Source organism: Mytilus californianus, unplaced genomic scaffold (genome assembly GCF_021869535.1).
Source record: "Mytilus californianus isolate M0D057914Y unplaced genomic scaffold, xbMytCali1.0.p SCAF_103, whole genome shotgun sequence".
Taxonomy (NCBI): Eukaryota; Metazoa; Mollusca; class Bivalvia; order Mytilida; family Mytilidae; genus Mytilus; species Mytilus californianus.
The window spans coordinates 78,977-93,438 of NW_026262586.1; the positions used below are offsets into that span (position 1 = coordinate 78,977).

Here is a 14,462-nt window from a genome sequence, read left to right on the forward strand (position 1 = left end):
TAGTCAGGTGAAACCATGTTTACAAAACTGTATATAAACTGTGAAATGTCTTTAAAAAGGTCAGCTGTACAATCCTACAGCCTTTCAAGGCAACATTTTAGCATTTTTTTATCATCATTTTCGCGACAGGTCAATACTTAATACGTTCGTCTGAGAATAAAAAAATGATAGGTACACATATACAAGTGATTTTCCCCATACAATAACTTGTAGAGAAAAACGTCTCTCTGGACGTTAAAATGAAAATGGTAAGTTGGTCATATACGTAGCCCATACTTTAGTGGTCAAAAGTAGAATAGTGGAATTCATGCTTTTTTGTCTTTAAATGTGTTATGAACAATATTGACGAGTGAAAAGTCATATGAAAAATGTATCTGTCTTCGGAGATACCCTTCCCCCAGAAACACTGTAATAGCCTTGTTCCCTAATCTTTGTAGACGCTGGGTTGGCTATTAGCTATATATTTACATGTTGGTTTTTTCTATTTCTTAGTTTTAAGGTTCGGTTCTAATATTTTCGTTATTAACTGTTTCATTTCTTTGAATACTATTGTTCAATGGTATATTTATACTATTTGAAATTACCATTGTATATATATTTACAAAATAAATATTAGAGGGCTCCTACGAATTAATATATAAAATACCCGACGACAGTAGGTAATAAAATCAGTATATTGATATAAAGACAGTTTATAACCCACGAAAACTAATTTCAAAATAACACCGTATGTGTTCATTTATATTTGTACATCAATGTTATATTGACACATCTTTAGAAAAGGTCTTTACATCTTTCGATTTTATTCATTTTTTCAATAACACGTTCAGAAAAATATAGATCTTTGTTTGAAGCATCGTATTCAGTATCAACATGATATGAGGGAAAAACATCATACTCGTCTCAAATTTAAACATCGTATGGGGTTATTTCATTGGATAAATGTGAAGGAAGATTTGCAGTGTAAAAATGTGATACTCTTATGGTGGTATAAATACAGTTCCAATGTGGTGTACCATCGAGTCATGACAAGCCACACGTTATACTATTATATAGATAATAAGAATATTTATTCTAATAGGTTGAATAATTGTCAGGATACAATAAACTATAACACCAAATAGATTAAATTAGTTTTCAGCGGCCAATATTTCAAAGCTAACATCTTCAAAATTATATTATTATTGTCAGAAATGTGCGATAAATTGGGGAACACTCGCCAAAAAAATTGACCGGAAATAAAGATACATATAGCACACTCAATTGTGCCTGTCCCAAGTCAGGAGACTTTAATTTCAGTGGTTTTCGTTGGTTCATGTGTGTCATACTTGTTTTTTCATAAATTGTATTGTTATAAATTATGCCGTTAGTTTTCATGTTAGAATTGTTTCACATTTTTCATGTCGGGCCTTCTTTAGCTGCATGACTATACGATATGGGCTTTTCTCATTGTTTTGTCTGTTTTTCCGAGACTAAGGGTTTTGAATAACCGCATAGTATCTGTCCATTTTTGCACATAAACTAAAGCTAACAATAGCTAACAAAACATAAAAATATTCAGATTACAGAAAGCTTTTTTTATGCCAAGCTAATAATTCATGTCAGTAATTTTAGACTTATTTATCTATATAGACTTGTTCGTTGTTTCATTCATTTGTTTGCAAGTTCAATAAGAAGCATTCAAATGGCTCATTCTAAAATTTGGTAGCGCTATCTTGTCTTCAACTCAATTACGACGTCAAAAAGTGGTGGATACATGTACTTAAAAAAGTAAGAAGATGTGGTATGATTGCCAATGAGACAACTCTCCACCATAGACTAAATGACATAGAAGTTTACAACTATAGGTCACCATACAGCCTACAACAATGAGCAAAACCCATACTGCATAGTCAGCAATAAAAGACACAGGAATGACAATATGTAAAACATTCAAACTAGAAAACTAACTGTCTGATTTATTTACATAACAATGAACATATTTACTGTTAAAGAATTTTCTGATGCTGTCTCTAATTCTGAGCCAATTTAAACTTTTCCTGGTTGTTTATGGTTATACTCAAATCTAGGAAGTATATGGGAAGTATAGTTTGTTACCCGTCAGTCATTCAGTTAGTACATCAGTTAGTTTGTTACCCGTCAGTCATTCAGTTAGAACATCAGTTAGTTTGTTACCCATCAGTCATTCAGTTAGTACATCAGTTAGTTTGTTACCCGTCAGTCATTCAGTAAGTACATCAGTTAGTTTGTTACCTGTCAGTCATTCAGTTAGTACATCAGTTAGTTTGTTACCCGTCAGTCATTCAGTAAGTACATCAGTTAGTTTGTTACCCATCAGTCATTCAGTTAGTACATCAGTTAGTTTGTTACCCGTCAGTCATTCAGTTAGTACATTAGTTAGTTTGTTACCCATCCGTCATTCAGTTAGTACATCAGTTAGTTTGTTACCCATCAGTCATTCAGTAAGTACATCAGTTAGTGTGTTACCCATCCGTCATTCAGTTAGTACATCAGTTAGTTTGTTACCCGTCAGTCATTCAGTAAGTACATCAGTTAGTTTGTTACCCGTCAGTCATTCAGTTAGTACATCAGTTAGTTTGTTACCCATCCGTCATTCAGTTAGTACATCAGTTAGTTTGTTACCCGTCAGTCATTCAGTAAGTACATCAGTTAGTTTGTTACCCATCCGTCATTCAGTTAGTACATCAGTTAGTTTGTTACCCGTCAGTTTTTCAGTAAGTACATCAGTTAGTTTGTTACCCATCCGTCATTCAGTAAGTACATCAGATAGTTTGTTACCCATCCGTCATTCAGTAAGTACATCAGTTAGTTTGTTACCCGTCAGTCATTCAGTTAGTACATCAGTTAGTTTGTTACCCGTCAATCATTCAGTTAGTACATCAGTTAGTTTGTTACCCATCAGTCATTCAGTTAGTACATCAGTTAGTTTGTTACCCGTCAGTCATTCAGTAAGTACATCAGTTAGTTTGTTACCCGTCAGTCATTCAGTAAGTACATCAGTTAGTTTGTTACCCGTCAGTCATTCAGTAAGTACATCAGTTAGTTTGTTACCCGTCAGTCATTCAGTAAGTACATCAGTTAGTTTGTTACCCATCCGTCATTCAGTAAGTACATCAGTTAGTGTGTTACCCGTCAGTCATTCAGTTAGTACATCAGTTAGTTTGTTACCCATTCGTCATTCAGTTAGTATATCAGTTAGTTTGGTTTTCCCGATGCTTAATCAAATATACTTTATCACTTAATCAAATACTGTTACAAAATTTTTAGAAATTATTTTAAATTATGGAATATACCTCCCTCATGCAAAGCTCTGATTCCTTGCCTGGCTTTGGCTTTATTTGTTTTGTCCTTTTTGTTTTATAGGTCTTTATCTTTCTTTTAAATAAGCTTTGGATTTTCAAATATTTTGGCCTCGGGCATCACCGAAGAGACTGTAGTATGAAGTAGAAGATAACAACACGAATATATATTATATAAATATTTTTAGTGAAGAATCATTGATCCTACATCGCTAATTATTTTTCAAATTTAATATACAAGATAAAAACTGTTTTGTATGTAACATATGGCCAATGAATTAGTTATAAGAAGATAATGATTTATATTGCTAGGTATCAGTTGATCAATAGTTATCTATCGCCATGGATTAGATCATACCACAAAAGGTAAGTTACAAATTATACTATGATAACAGCCAGGAACAATTACAAAGACAAGAACACAACACTTTCTTTTTATTAACATGGACAGTCCTACATATTCAGGTAATCCGTCATATAAACATGAACTGACAAAAGGAAAGGAGAACCAATGACTCGATCGGCTCTTCCAAAAATAGTCTCAAACTGAATAAGAATATCATTAATTGTCTAAACATAACTCTTGTCACAAATATAGACATTTTGTTGAAGAAGTATAATTCTACCTGTTCTACTAGGCGGCATTTTACACCAGCATATAACAGTACTGTAATGATATTTATAACGCAAAAAAAGTTTCATTGTCCTTTAAATCGTTTGATTTAGCTTAACACTATTTTTAATAAAAGTTGTTACATGTATTATATTTTCGTTGTTGAATTATAGCGCTTTCTGGTTTGTTGTTGGTATTGTTGGTTGTTTGTTTGTTTGTTTGTTTTTGTTTGATTTGTTTTGTTTTTTTGTTTTTTTTTTTGGGGGGGGGGGATCGCACTTGCAACTTTTGTTATTTATTAATTATCTAAACTCGTTGTTTACCTCTAGAAGTCTTTATGCAATCTAATTAATATAGAGATCTCGGATTTCGTTATCCTCATATGACCGACCGTGCAAGGGCTGTATAGCCAGTCAAGGTCGTTAAAAACTTTCATATATATCCTCATATGAGCTGATATATACGAACACGCGAGTTAATATAGATATGAATTTTAATTAGATTGGTCTTTTTTTTTTTGTTGTTGGCGTACTTTATCATTGATGTAAATCGACCTAACATCTCCATTTGAGTACTTTTGTATAGAATTATGAACTCTGTAAGATATATGTTATAATGCAATTGAGTTAATTGTTATCTTCCTGAAGTCTAGTGCCACATTTCTTATACATTTTCTAAACAAGAAAAATAAGATCCCGTGTGGATGTGATTGTCAAAATAAAGAGGGAATGTTGAGAACATTTTGTATTGTAACAGATAACTCATTCGCATTTTGAAAGAAATTTTGTGATAACAGTTCTTTGATATGCAAAAAGTTTGGTACAACGGTACATAATTAAAAGTTCACATATGTCGGACGTAACAGGATTTTAAATTTTTACATCCAGCACAGCAAAACGAGCTCCCGTTTAAGTGTCGTACTGAATGGACGGAATTAGATTAGAAACCCATGACAAGTATCTGTATTCACCTTAGCAATGGTTAAAATTAGAAATCAGATCATACTTTTGACACATTATCATGACACTCAGCTATGAAGGATCACATTAAACTAATGGTATATTTCAATATTTTATTCAAACAAAAGCTTTCTTCCTTCCGTTATATAATTTAAATTACAGATAAGCTATATATGTTTTATACTTTGTTGGTCTCTTTACAGCAGATTCCATTGAGTGTGTAGCCAAAGGTAATATCTTTGGTTAGCTTGCTTGTTAGCTGAACCGTGAAGTCATTATTAGGTCAAGTATACTACCCTCCTTTCGAAGTAGCGTAGTCCAACAGACCGATCGATTGGTTTTCTGTCGGACTAGTCTATTCTTAAAGTAGGGTAGTTTACCTAACCTAACAATGACTTCACGGTTCAGCTAACAAGCAAGCTAACCAAAGATATTACCTTTGGCTACACACTCAATGGAATCTGCTGTAAACAGTTTTAGAATAATGGTATTGTAAACGATAGGGTCAAATTCAAATTTTAACTATTTAATTTTGTGTATTTAGATAAAATAGTTTACTACCTTTTCCTATAAGTAACGAGTTTATTTAAAAATGTACAACATAACATTAAATATACGTCACATAAGTCAGGAAGTTGGAATAAATTTAATTATTAATTCCCAATTTTCTTCTTTATTAGTGTTCATATCCAGATAAAACTTGGTAAATATGTTTTTTATGGTATTATGAACATAATAAGATGAAAAGTAAAAAATCGCGAATTTTCCCTTTAACGATAAAATTCTGTACAAATTCAAATGAAGTGGATGTACGCAATTATAGGCAACCGTACGGCCTTCAACAATGACCCAATAAAAACCCATACCGTATAGTCGGCTAGAAAACGCCTCGACATAAAAAAATATGAAACAATTCAATTGAGAAAAATAACGGCCTAATTTATAACAAAACAATTTACGTAAAAAAAAATATGACAGACATGAACCAACGACAACCACTGAACTACAGGCAGTCTATTTAATAGTACCGAAATCCGTACACTTAAGTTGATATTATAAAAGAACAATTTACCAATTTGCTAAACATCTTGGTCCTAAATTATTAAGAAAATACATGGACAAGGTACTTGAACTAATAACATTAATCAATTTTTCTGCACCAGATGTGCATTTCGACAATTAATAAATGTCTCTTCTGTGATGCTCGAGGCCAAAATATTTGAAAATCCAAAGATTTAAAAAAAAAAAGGAAAAGCTTATAAACCAAAAAAGGACAAACATGTACAGCCAAGGAATCAGACCTTTGCATGAGGGAGATATATTCCTTAATCTAAAATAGTTTCCTAAATTTTGTAACAGCAAATTTTGATAACACAAAATCCTTTCATGTCAGTACCGAAGTACTGGCTAATGGGCTGGTGAACAGTGAGAATACATTGTTTTTACACATATTGATTCATGACTGATTGCTAATTACAGTAACAGAAACTTGTGTAATATTAACCAAGTTGCAGTACACCATGGGCCTAAATTATTTAAAATAAAATTCGGACACGGTATTGTATTTTTCACGCGTATTGATTCAGTATACTAACTATTATATTTGCTAATAACTGTAACAAAAATATATGTGATGTTTACATACCGAAAAATTTAAACTGCTTATGTACATAAAACTTGTAATAAGTTTGCATATGTCTACAGTATAGCGTATTTTAAATATTTTTAAACTACCTGTACACTTACATACGTATGTATTGTTTTTCATTACCAATATATAAGCCACTTAAAGGTTTTCTGGTCTTTTCAAACAGGGAGCAATTACACGACAGGGTAAGACATAGTTAAAATATCAATAATAATTCTGTAGCTCAAATAGATTGGCTTATGTATACAAATGTATCTTTTATTATTGTATTTTATGTCTGTATGCATAACAGGGGCGGATCCAGACATTTAGAAAAGTGGGGTTCCCCAACCTAGGATAAAGGGGGGGGTTCCAACTATATGTCCCCATTCAAATACATTGATCGTCAAAAAAAGGGGGTTCCAACCCCCGGAACCCCCCCCCCCCCCCCCCCTTTGGATCCGCCACAACATAAGGTGAACCATAAATAAAATATTGAATTGTATTTTATTGAATTCTATTAGTTGACAATGGTACAACCAAACGTAGTCAGCAATTCACATTAATAAGTTTAAATAGTATACCATCTTTGTTTTTAATCTATGTGTACTTTTTATTCTTTCAAATAAAAACTTGTATACGTTAAAAGCCAGACAATACCAAAGGGTAACCAAAAATCATAAATTGAAGAAAGACACCATAAACAATAGAAAAAAAGACGATTGATTATTGATTGGTTGGTTATTAACGCCACTTTCAGCGCTATTTCGTGGCTGTCAGTTTTTATTAGTGGAGGAAGCCGGAGTGCCCGGAGAGAACCACCACTCTTCGGTAAGAAAAATGACATTCCTAGTCAATTAAGATTGGAATCTAGCGCACCAGTCATGTGCGGGATTCAAACTCACAACCTCAGTGTTGACAGGCTAGTGATATAGTAGTTCGACTACATAGACAAATCGGCCACTGAGGATCGGAAAAAATAGGCGAAAGAGCATCACAATCCACAAATCATTACACAGGAAACTTTTATTTGAACGTCACTAAATACATCAAGACCCGGGAGTGAACTTAGTTTGCTATATTTCTTTAGGAATGAAAAATGTTATGAGATGGATTAATAGAATTTGATCATATTTACGAACATGGAGCCTTAGCGTCGGATGCCCATTCAACAGTCTTATGAAAGGGTTTTCAAATGGAACGTTCTCATAAATCAGTTAATAGTCAAAGTTTCTCTCTCGGCTTGTGAAATTTTATTGTATTCTTGATATCTTCCGCTTTCATTTTACCTGCATCGCCAACGTCAAAAGCAGGTCTAGTTACCATACAAATCCGTCGATCAGTCCGTTCGCCCGAAAGATCATGGATAGAAAACTTTCGTCCAAGTGTTCATGGCTTCTACGAAAGAGAATGATTTGATATTTGCAGCTACTTCCTGTTTGCCAATAGTTTGAAATTTCAATCATATTATACACAGTGACGCAGGTATTAGACTTGCTACAACTATATAAGGGTTCAGTTGTGTAATTCGGTTGTCTATAATGTATAATACAGCTGAAGTCTAATAATAACTTGCTTACTTCCAAACTATTGGTTTCCATCATATAAAAGTGGTGTATGCAGGGCAATCAAATCATACGATTTTCTCACCATAGACATTTTTAAGTTTCAACATAAAAAGAATGATTTACTTTTTCAGTATGACAGAACTTCTTATACAATTATCATATACAGTTTTAATATATGTATGGCCATGTTTTCATTTTCTTTCAGGATAAAACAAGAACACTGTACTAGGGTAACACAGTTCTTGTCGCTTGAATGATGAACAGAAAGAGAGGACTATGGAAAACCACTCTAATTTTCATACTTTCCATTCTTTTTATTTACATGATCATCCCGAAAAATGCCACCAAATGTGTTACAACGGAAGATGCCAAAAACGAACGAAATGTTGCAAAAATTATAAAACAATTTCAGGAGGGCAAATCGAATGAAATCTCCGAAATTAATAATAAGTCTGACGTCTTGCGAAACTTGCCGGATCTATTTCTAGGATATGACAAATTATTATTCAAAGATTTGGAGAATAATTTCATTCCTAATCATATTTATTATATGTGGTGTTACAACCGTACAATTGAGTTCAGGCAATATCTATCTATACTTGCAATATGGAAAACTATGAGACCCGACTCTATTACCCTCTTTACAAGATATAACATTACTGACAGCAACGAACATTATAATTTTTGGCTTACAGACCTATTAGTATCGATTCCTAGTTTCAAGGTTCAGAAACTTCCACCGTCTTCTAAGGATGACGTAGAAGGTTGTGGAATCAGTGTTGCGTTTGATATATTAGATCATGATGGCGGAATATACTTCTCAGATGATTTCTTTCCATTAAAATCTTTACGTTTTATTCGTAAAAATAAATTTAATGTTGCCATGACGAAAAACATGAAACAATTAAGTTTCGTCTCTTCTTCTCGTCGAAATGACAGACTCAAATCATTTATCAAACTGTACAAAAACAACATTAGCCAACCCTTAGTCACTGGTCTTCATTTTTGTGACATCCTTGAAAATGTTAATAAATCCATTTTGCAGAGTAAACTTTGTGTCCACGTCCGAAATGTGTTACCTGCACAAATAATGCATGCAGATTCTGAGTTTGGAAGATCAGCACGTCGGATTTTATATGGTAATTCAGAACAAATAAAGGTGAAACCGTTACTCCCAGGAGTTATACCAAAGATTTTCCACATGGTATGGTTCGGACATAAACCAATGGACTTTACAATGTATTTGTGCTTGAGGAGTATTTTGACAATTGTTAAACCTGACAAGGTATACATTCATGGCGATGGACTAATGTATGGCGAGTATTTACAAAAGATAAAGAAGGACCCGAGAGTGGTTTACATACACCGAGAAACACCAACCCATGTTTTTGGACACCAGATTTTGTACACGCAGCATAGAAGTGATATAATAAGAGCAGACGTTTTGCTAAAATATGGAGGGATTTATAGTGATTGGGATGTCCTATGGTTGAAGCCAGTTGATGATTTAATTTCAAAACAGCATGACACAATTTTAAACCTTGACCACATGCCTCGACCAGGATTTCCAGATTCAATTAATTTAGGAGTTTTAATGTCGAAACCTGGTTCACATTATATCAAACATTGGCAAGACTCGCTCGTAAACTATAGATCACGTGACTTTTTCTTCAACGCTATTGAACTCCCTTACAAAACATTTGAAAAATACCCTGAAACTGTTTTCATCGAACCTCATTTACAGGTTATGTGTTACTATCTAAAATGTCATCCAACTTTTCACCCTCAGTTTAGAAATTTCAATGTTGAACAACCATTTAACTGGACAAAAGATGCATATTCAATACATTTTACATACCCCGATCCTCCGGAATATGCCAATGAGACTGCATTAAGGCATGGTAACGGAATGTTTGCTGATATAGGCAATTTTATACTAGAACAGCCATTTGCGTATGACTAAAGAAATCAGTATGTTTTTTAACGTTAACTTGAGTTCTTTTTTTTACGGATACCTAGAAATGTGCATTTTAAAGTCGAGCAAAACTGAAAATGATGGGAAATAAAAAAAAAATGAAAAAATGGAAAGCAAAAAGAAACACAGAAAGAAGTTAAATCAATAGTAATGTTGACATTGTATATGGTATGCAAACAAAATCAACAAGTGTTGTAGAAAACACGGATTCTTTTAAATTTTTACATATCTTTCTGTTTGCGTGCCATTTTTGTGATGCATAATGTATGGTTTATTTATTGATATGTCGTTACCCTGAGACACATTAACGTGACGCTGCGGCTGCCATCTAGTATACTAATTTGCAGATTACATCACTTTAAAAATGAATCGAAGCTAGTGGTATTCTCAATTACTGAGAATAAAGTGATAAGGACACGCGATGTATATGTCCATTGTACTGCAGACTAGATTTATCAGATTGAACTATGTCACAGAACAATGTAGAGTGATAGGAATTCAAGGGCTTTTGAAAAAATATGTGATAAAATGAACTAAATATGACTGCAACATTTTTTTCTTTTAAGAGTATCAATATGAAAATCAGGAGATGTGATATATGATTTTCATTGTTCATATGATGAAAATATAAGCAGTGACACCTTACAGCCTTTATATTAACAACGAGAAAACCCCATACCGTATATAGTCATCTATAAAACGCCCCGACATGAAAAATGTGAAACAATTCAAACGAGAAAATTTACTTCCTAATTCAAAACAATACAATGTTTTACTTATTTTTGTGTTTTAGATGTTTGAATAAACTAACTATTTCCATTTCTAGTTTCACCTCTCATTGAACTTTTCGTACTTTAGAACATTTACGTACCTTAATATCACAAAGGAAATTCTAATCTTTGGAAATTTCACAACAATTGTACGGTATCTGAGTAAATAATAGAGCATCAAAGTATATATTAAGACGCGTACTAGTTCATTTTGTCTGGAATGTAAACATCGATTTGGATTGTCTGCAGAAGCAAACTAATGTACTCCTTTAATTATGTTTGCCTCCTCTAGAAATTACAGTGGTACTGAGTTTGTATTACGCCTTAATTATTATGTTAAAATGTGTTTCTGTTTCACCAACATATTGCAGCTTGCAAGTTCTAAAAGTAAGAACTTAGATACTATACTCTATTTTACAAGTACATGTATAGCATATATATATATATATATATATATATATATTATCGCTTCTTTGCTACTGTGCTGACGAAAGCATTATCGATGTTAGATACAAACGGTTCTTTCGCACGATTTACACGAAACCTCGATTTACGAAGTTTCTTGTTTCTCACTTAAGATTTGACTAGAATATCTTTGAGATGGTTTGGTCTTTTGAAAACCTTAACGGTATGGGATTGGAAAATCTCTTTTAAGGAAGGGCAATTTCAATAACACGCCAATTTATTTTAAACATATTTCATTGTTCAAAATGACAAATGCATGTGGACAACTGATGTCAGATCTGTCTTTTTCTTGAGCAGTTTGGGGTTTTCCGGAGGCTTCTGTGATTTTTCCGTTTCTATATCCTCTTAATGACTTAGGTTTTTTTTTCTGATTTGTTCCAAACGGTAGTTGAGTTTGGCGTCCGGGTAGCAAACTCGGTTAAGTTTGGTGGCTTGATTGTAAAGAATGCTTTGAGAGCACTGTAGTATTTTGGATCACAAATCTTCAGAGAGAAAAACTGCATGGTCTTGGTCCGAGTACACAGTTATCGTCCTTTGATTTTCGTTGTCCACGAATATAGTCCCTAGTGTGGACAGTGTGTTACTTGCCAATTTTTTTTATACCCCTTCCAAATTTATTTCTCCATGTTTTATGACTCAATTAGCAAGTAGGGGGATGAAATGACACTGTAAAAAAATTTGGGTCATAAATTTCAAAGTAAAGTAGTGATTTGGTCCAGCTGAAAAATGTTAAAAATTAGCACTTCGGAAGCTGTCAAAAGATTTGAAGACCCCCTTAACATGAAATTGTCCATATTTTGAGTTAGAGCCGATGAAGTTTTCTATAATTTTGATATAATTTGTCCCAAAAGTAGTACAACACACTGTAAAAATATTATTGAGAAAGCGCAGGTGGGATTTTTTTAATTTTCATTTATTGTCTAAAAGAAATGCACTACGAAATAACTGTGTACTCGGACCTAAGAGGTGAAATCAGGAAATATAGAATCTGTACTTTGGCAACTTCCCTGAATGATTTGATGGTGTCAATTTGTCAAATAGCATAAAACTAAAGAATTTAAACTTTTATTTGATAGAATTTCTGCAAAAATTACCAATTTGGGCATTTTATGGTCAAAATAAGCATTTCATAGCTTTTTCAATTTTGATGCATAAGTGGCATTCTGACTTTCTATCTGACAGGATTTTATGTGTCAATATTTGTGTTTCTATGCTTTAATCCAGTTGTTTTACTCATTTGTGAACTCTGAATCTACAGAAAAGAAGATTATCTCAGACAATATGTGCAAAATGTGTTGTATATATGACCCTCGTCTAACGCCCTGTTTGGATCAAGTTAAATGTAAGGAGCTTGGAACATAAAAGTTGAAGTCCATAATAAAGACCTCACTAAATTTGTATAAAAAGCACTTAACAATGTCTTTTGTACCTGTTTCATGTCACATAATATCTTTCTTTTCTTCTGTAGGATAGCAAGTGGTTCAAATATAAGCCTGTTGGGACTAAAATTGCATGCATGTTTTTCACTAAAAAGTGAAAAATCTTTGTATCAGACCATACTGTCTGCAAAAAAAGTTGAATTCAAGAGTCTTTTTGTGCTCAGATTTATTGTATCATGTCACCTGAGTATAGAAATGATAGAAAAGACACAAATTTTTATTTCCTATAGCTTCAATATGCATTTTTAAATGTAAATATGTGCTACGGCCTAAATTGACCCTAAATTATTTTCAGTCTTACTTGGCCTAAGACCCTTTTAAACTAATATGATGTGTTATTTGTAAGTTTTCTTTCCATTTAAAGTACATTAAATACATATGTAAGGATTATCTATAACCAAAAAGCTTTACAAATTTAAAATTGCTGGAAAATATTACATCTTCATGTAAGGCCTCCCTTCATTGAAAAACCTCCATTTTTTGGCACAGGCTCATATAAATTTGACTTTTAAATAATTGTGATAAGTCTGATAAATCAAATGAGTACTCTATTACTTTTAATACATAAAATATTATATATTAAGGCATTTCAAAAGTATTTTTTTGCAATCTTTTAATTTTTTAAGCCCCAAATGTTGATAGTTGAAATATTTCAATTTTAACGTCTAAATTTAACACGCAAAGTAGAATATAGAATTAGTCATATTGTCTATAAAATATATTCTAGTGCCATGAAACTTTGTAAGCAGTCTTATAATTAATTAAGCTATGGTCATACCAAGTTTCATAAAGATTGGTCAATTTTTTCTACCCTATTAGGTCCGAGTACACAGTTATCGTCCTTTGATTTTCGTTGTCCACGAATATAGTCCCTAGTGTGGACAGTGTGTTACTTGCCAATTTTTTTTATACCCCTTCCAAATTTATTTCTCCATGTTTTATGACTCAATTAGCAAGTAGGGGGATGAAATGACACTGTAAAAAAATTTGGGTCATAAATTTCAAAGTAAAGTAGTGATTTGGTCCAGCTGAAAAATGTTAAAAATTAGCACTTCGGAAGCTGTCAAAAGATTTGAAGACCCCCTTAACATGAAATTGTCCATATTTTGAGTTAGAGCCGATGAAGTTTTCTATAATTTTGATATAATTTGTCCCAAAAGTAGTACAACACACTGTAAAAATATTATTGAGAAAGCGCAGGTGGGATTTTTTTAATTTTCATTTATTGTCTAAAAGAAATGCACTACGAAATAACTGTGTACTCGGACCTAAGAGGTGAAATCAGGAAATATAGAATCTGTACTTTGGCAACTTCCCTGAATGATTTGATGGTGTCAATTTGTCAAATAGCATAAAACTAAAGAATTTAAACTTTTATTTGATAGAATTTCTGCAAAAATTACCAATTTGGGCATTTTATGGTCAAAATAAGCATTTCATAGCTTTTTCAATTTTGATGCATAAGTGGCATTCTGACTTTCTATCTGACAGGATTTTATGTGTCAATATTTGTGTTTCTATGCTTTAATCCAGTTGTTTTACTCATTTGTGAACTCTGAATCTACAGAAAAGAAGATTATCTCAGACAATATGTGCAAAATGTGTTGTATATATGACCCTCGTCTAACGCCCTGTTTGGATCAAGTTAAATGTAAGGAGCTTGGAACATAAAAGTTGAAGTCCATAATAAAGACCTCACTAAATTTGTATAAAAAGCACTTAACAA

At 32.8% G+C, this 14,462-nt stretch overlaps 1 protein-coding gene across 2 annotated transcripts; it reads left to right on the top strand.

Annotated features, from left to right (window-relative positions):
• The first annotated feature begins 3,644 nt into the window (after positions 1-3,644).
• On the top strand, positions 3,645-10,881 carry LOC127719210 (uncharacterized). Of its 2 annotated transcripts, none has more exons than XM_052225229.1 (2): positions 3,645-3,686; positions 8,293-10,881. In XM_052225229.1, the coding sequence occupies exon 2, from the start codon at positions 8,341-8,343 to the stop codon at positions 10,048-10,050; it is 1,710 nt and encodes a 569-aa protein (XP_052081189.1). In that variant the 5' UTR covers positions 3,645-3,686; positions 8,293-8,340; the 3' UTR covers positions 10,051-10,881. The 2 variants fall into 2 exon arrangements, with proteins under 2 accessions (XP_052081189.1, XP_052081188.1); XM_052225228.1 differs by lacking the exon at positions 3,645-3,686 and adding an exon at positions 5,676-6,725.
• The last annotated feature ends 3,581 nt before the right edge of the window (positions 10,882-14,462 follow it).

Bases quoted from the DNA above. Each gene is read 5' to 3' on its own strand.
- LOC127719210 (XM_052225229.1), top strand. From the start codon at position 8,341: ATGATGAACAGAAAGAGAGGACTATGGAAAACCACTCTAATTTTCATA.